General features: G+C 59.3%; 1 protein-coding gene across 1 annotated transcript; it reads right to left on the reverse strand.

Annotated features, from left to right (window-relative positions):
- Positions 1-650: 650 nt before the first annotated feature.
- POU3F2 (POU class 3 homeobox 2) lies at positions 651-2,006 on the reverse strand. Its single transcript, XM_015821856.1, has one exon. It carries the CDS (start codon positions 2,004-2,006, stop codon positions 651-653), a length of 1,356 nt encoding a protein of 451 aa, XP_015677342.1.
- Positions 2,007-5,000: the final 2,994 nt, after the last annotated feature.

Raw genomic sequence — 5,000 nt, forward strand, 5'->3', positions numbered from 1 at the left:
CCCCCCCCTTCTTGCCTTCACGTTTCCCTGCACTCTCTCCCCCCACTCGCCCCCCCCACAAACCAAAACCAAAAAGTGTTGGAGGTGCACCTGTCCTAAATCCCCTAAGGATTGGGCTGCTAAGTCAAGCCCAACTTTCCTTTTCGCTCCTCTAACAATCTCTGGGGGCCTGTGCCTGGCTGCCGAGAGAAGAAAAAGAGAGAGACAGAGGGAGAGAGACAGAGAAAAAGAGAGAAAGAGAGAGAGAGAGAGAGAGAGAGAGAGAGAGAGCGGGAGAGAGCGAGAGGGAGGGGGGTCTGTCAGCCTGCAAGCCAGCGGGTGGAAGGAAGGGCCAGGAGGCACCCCCCTCGCCTCTCACACACCCCTCCGTATACTCACTGCACTCCATTGCCAGGTTACTCGCCTGTAAAGGTCAAAACACACCCTCATGCATTACCCACTTCGCTACCGTGCCAAGCATAGTTCAGTGCAGTCGCCTTCCTTCCTTCCTTCCTTCCTGTTTTGTTTTGTTTGTTTTTGTCTGCTTTTTGCTTTGTTTTAAAGGGGAGGGGGAACAATCAAAAGGGTCGGAGGAGTCGGGTCGGAGGGAAGAGGCCTGGGCTCGGCCCCCTCGGCCCCCAGCCCCCTCCTCCCCCCGCCCCGGGCGGAGTTCACTGCACAGGAGTCTGTACCCCATGGTGCGGCGGCGGCGTGTCCCTGCTGGCCCCATACACGTCCTCGGCTCCCGGCAGAGCCCCTCCCGGGGGAGTCATGCGTTTCTCTTTCTGTCTCCTGTTACAAAACCACACGCGGACCACCTCCTTCTCGAGCTGGAGGCTGTCCGCCAGCGAGGTGATCTCCTGGGCGGAGGGCTTGGGGCACTTGAGGAAATGGCTCTCGAGGGCGCCCTTGACGCTCACCTCGATGGAGGTGCGCTTTTTCCGCTTGCGCCCCTGCGCCGCGATCTTGTCTATGCTGGTGGGGCTGCCGGACGAGGAGTCCGCCTCCTCCAGCCACTTGTTCAACAAAGGCTTCAACTTGCACATGTTCTTGAAGCTCAGCTGCAGCGCCTCGAACCTGCAGATGGTGGTCTGCGAGAAGACGTTGCCGTAGAGGGTGCCCAGGGCCAAGCCCACGTCCGCTTGGGTAAATCCCAGTTTGATCCGCCGCTGCTTGAACTGCTTGGCGAACTGCTCCAGGTCGTCCGAGGTCGGCGTGTCCTCGTCCGAGTGCGCCTCTTGGTGGTGGTGGGGGTGGTGGGGGGGCGGCGGCGGAGGGCCCCCGTGCGGGTGGTGGTGCGGGTGCTGCTGCTGCTGCTGCTGCGAGAGGTGGTCCGGGTGGTGAGGGGGCGGCGGCGGGGGCTGCTGCTGCTGCTGCGGAGGCGGCGGGGGCTCCTCGTGGGCATCCCGCAGGCTGTGGTGGTGCATGCCCGGCTGGCCGGAGCCCAGCATCCCGTTGACCGTGAAGCCCGGCGGCTGAGAGTAGAGCAGCCCGCCTTGGCCGCCGCCGTTGGCCGCCGCCAGGCCGGGCGGCAGGTGAGCCGCGCCGCCGGTCCTCCAAGCCACGGCCGCGGCCACGGCGGCGTGGTGGCTCCCGGCGTGGTGGACCAAGTGCGGGGGTCTGCCTTGCTGCTGCTGCTGCGACTGCTGGTGATGCTGCTGCTGCTGCTGTTGCTGCTGCTGCTGGAGCTCGTCGCCCCGACCGCCGGCCTGCACCACCGAGGGCTTGATGTCCTGCTGGCCCAGCGGGCTGGGGGACCACGGCGAGTCCCCGCCGTTGCCTCCGCCGCCGCCGCCGCCGCCTCCCCCGCCGCCGCCACCGCCGCCGCCGCCGTGGGACAGCGCCGTGATCCACTGGTGAGCGTGGCTGAGCGGATGCCCGTTACTCTGCAGCGCGTAGTCCGCCTGCACCAGAGCCTGGGCGTCTCTGTAGCCGGCGCCGGGCTGCATGCTCCCCGGCGGCTCGGCGTGCACCATGGGCGAGCTGGAGGTAAGCAGGCTGTAGTGGTTGGACGCTGTGGTCGCCATGACTCTCCGAGCCGGACTGAGGGCTCCGCTTAAAGGAGCCGCGCATTTGACAGCTACTTTTTTCCGCCTCGGGCTCCTCTCGCCGCGCGCTTCCCCCGCAAGTCCGCTTGGCAGAGCCCACTGCAAAGGCACGCGTTCCCTTCTCCTCCCTCCCTCCGGCCCCCATTGGCTCCCTGCGCTTTGATTTACGTGGAGACCTCTAGCAACCGGCGCAGGGGGAGCCTCCCATTGGCCCCGGCCCTGGCGCTGACACCACGCCTCCTACACGGCGCCTCTCTCTCTCTCTCTCTCTCTCTCTCTCCCCCCCCCCATCTCTTTGTAATCAAACTCCAAGGAGGGAGAGAAGGAAGGAGCGCACGCACGTGGGGGGGGGGGGAGAGGAAAAGGCAAAGAAAGGAGGGGGGGGAGAAACAGATGAACAGGCACCGAGAAAGCAGAAGGAGCCGCTCAGTCGCTTCTGGCCACCTGCGCTGCGCTGCGCCCGGTGGGTAGGGGAGCCAGATGAGGCTCAGCCCCTCTTTCAAAGCCCTTCAAAACTCAGCCGCCTCCCCATTGAAGGGAACCGCGAGCAGCACGCAAAGTGCTCCGGAGGAGGGGCGGAGGAGGGGCGCCCCCCCCGGTTGCTAATGGCTAACTTGGTTGAATTCTTCCCTCCCGCCTCGTTTCTCTTTACGGTACCCCCCTCCCCACCGGCAAGACACGGAGGGCTAAGGGGGCAGCGGGAGGGAGGGAGGGAAGGAAGAGAAGGGCCTATCCATTCAATGGCAAGCCACGTCTGCAGGCTGGACTAGAATCCTTTGCCTGCCCCCCCCACCACGCTTTCCTTTGGGATTTCCAGACGGTTGGGGTCTTTGCCTCTTCCGAGCCGACCTTTCTGGTGCGCAAGGAAGGCTCGCTTCAAGCGAGACTTTTTCTTGCCAACTTCGCCAGAGAGCTTTCCAAGGAGCGAGGCTCGCCCTGTCGGCACGACTAGAAATGTAGAGTAACGGTCTGCCCGCTGGTGCCGGCTCGCAAGCGAGGCTCGTTAGTATCAGGGGGACCCGCTGTTCTCCAGAGAAGCGCCTGAAGTGGCAATGCAGTCCAGCGCCGAGTGCTTTCCTGCCACCTCTCCCTCCCTCCCTCCCTCCCTCCCTCCAAGCACGTCTCTTTGGGTCTTTGCGCCCCATAATCCAAGAGAAACCTGCTCCTCATTGTCCACAATGGAAGGATAAGAAAGATGGGGTGGGAGAGGGGGGGGGAAAGGGTCTCCGAAGTGTCCCAGCAGCAGCAGGTGCTGCTGGAGAACAAAACTTAGACTTTTAAGGCTTAGCACTGCGCTAAGCGCAGAGACGAACCCAAGGGCGATTGTACGCCGAGGGTCTCGCTCCCGGGAGACCACCGGCGGGTTTACAGTTCCAGCCACTTTTCTTCCTTCACAAAGAAGGCGTGCTGTTCCCGCAGGAGCTTAGGCGCAGGGAAAGCGAAGCAGCCTGATCTAAGGTTATTCCACTCCCCTTCCCCGATTAAAATCCATGTGTGACTTGAGTCCCCCGTCCGGGGTGGCCAGTAGCCGGGTCCGGCTGCTTCACGGATCCTCCAAACCAGCCCTCTTAAATGGAAGGTGTCTCACACCAACGCTTCGTTTCCAATAAGAGCGCTACGGGCCTTTGCGGAGGTCAAACGGGTGCTTAACTGCGAGGGACCCATCCATTGATCTGAGAAGATCTGCCCAGACCAATAAGGCCCTCCGCGTTGCACCCGGTGTCCTATCTCCTGCTTCCAGCCAAGGAGAAACGACGCTTTGTTGTGCTAACCACATACGGCTCCGGGTCAGGCTGTGGACGCGGTGTATACACTTGAGTATTCCCTTGTAGGAAAGGCCCTGCCAAAACAGGCGGGAGAATTTACGACCACCGCAAGCTAGGAGCATCTTCCTTTTAGCCAGCCCTCCACAGTTTATCATTCAAAGGAAGGTTGTTTGGTCTGTAAGATTTCTCTCCGTGGGTTGTGTGTGTGTGTGTGTGTGAATTTGCGTGTGGTGTCTACACGTGGCCTCTATATTACATTTGCATACGCAAACACGAAAGAGACGCCGGGATAAGAAGAAAGAGACGCCACCTCTTAGCTCAGGAGAGCTCCACAGAATTTTTCAGGTGAACGTAAACGTTTGCAACCGAAAGCTCGGAGCCTTGAAATCCCTTTGCGGAAGTCGGGGTTCCTTGGGGTTGCAAGGATCTCAACCGACCTCCAGGGCGCTGGATTATATGCCTGTCCCCTCTTCGTTGCGCTTGGTTAAACTGAACTGGCTGTATAGGTATGTGTGTGTGCGTTTGTGCCTGTGGGTCATCCCAGTAAAATGGCGTCGGTGAGTTCCCAAAGAAAGTGGCCGGTAGTTTGAAAAGTGCCCAAGAAGTATACTGATTCGCGGTCTTTACCAGTCCTTTCTAGAACTAATGTAGAATAGTAAATATAATCACAAAAATGTCTTCTTAACTGTTCAAGTCGGGGCTCAGTAAGAGCTTTGCGGTAACAGCTAATTTTCTCAAAAGTTTTGAAACTAATTATAACTATCTTTGGGTTCTCTCTCTCTCTCTCTCTCTCTCTCTCTCTCTCTCTCTCTCTCTCTCTCTCTCTCTCCACTGAACAACAGACTATTCGCTAGTCTAGTAGTGAATTCCTCTAGAAACAAGGGATGATTCTCTTTCAACGTAAAGTTCCAGGTAGTTTACAAAGACGCGCCAGCTCGCCTGTGTTTTACTTTGCTGGTTTAATAACCGCTTCTCTCTACGTTTATTCTCAGCTCAAATCAACAGCCCGCGGCTTCGCAGAGAAGGTAACCAAGCCGGGGGGGGGGGGGTCTTCCAATGCCTACGAGAACAGCTTCAAGCAAGGGAGGATGCGTGCGCAGTGAAAAAACCAGTGGAGAGACATAAAGGGTGCCCACAAAGGAACTGGCTGGAACAGAAGGGTCTTTCTCCCCTTAATTCTGACGGTCTCAATGGCTGATCGAAAGCC

This window comes from Protobothrops mucrosquamatus, unplaced genomic scaffold (assembly GCF_001527695.2).
Source record: "Protobothrops mucrosquamatus isolate PMUCROS unplaced genomic scaffold, P.Mucros_1.0 scaffold1411, whole genome shotgun sequence".
Taxonomy (NCBI): Eukaryota; Metazoa; Chordata; class Lepidosauria; order Squamata; family Viperidae; genus Protobothrops; species Protobothrops mucrosquamatus.

Bases quoted from the DNA above. Each gene is read 5' to 3' on its own strand.
- POU3F2 (XM_015821856.1), bottom strand. From the start codon at position 2,006: ATGGCGACCACAGCGTCCAACCACTACAGCCTGCTTACCTCCAGCTCG.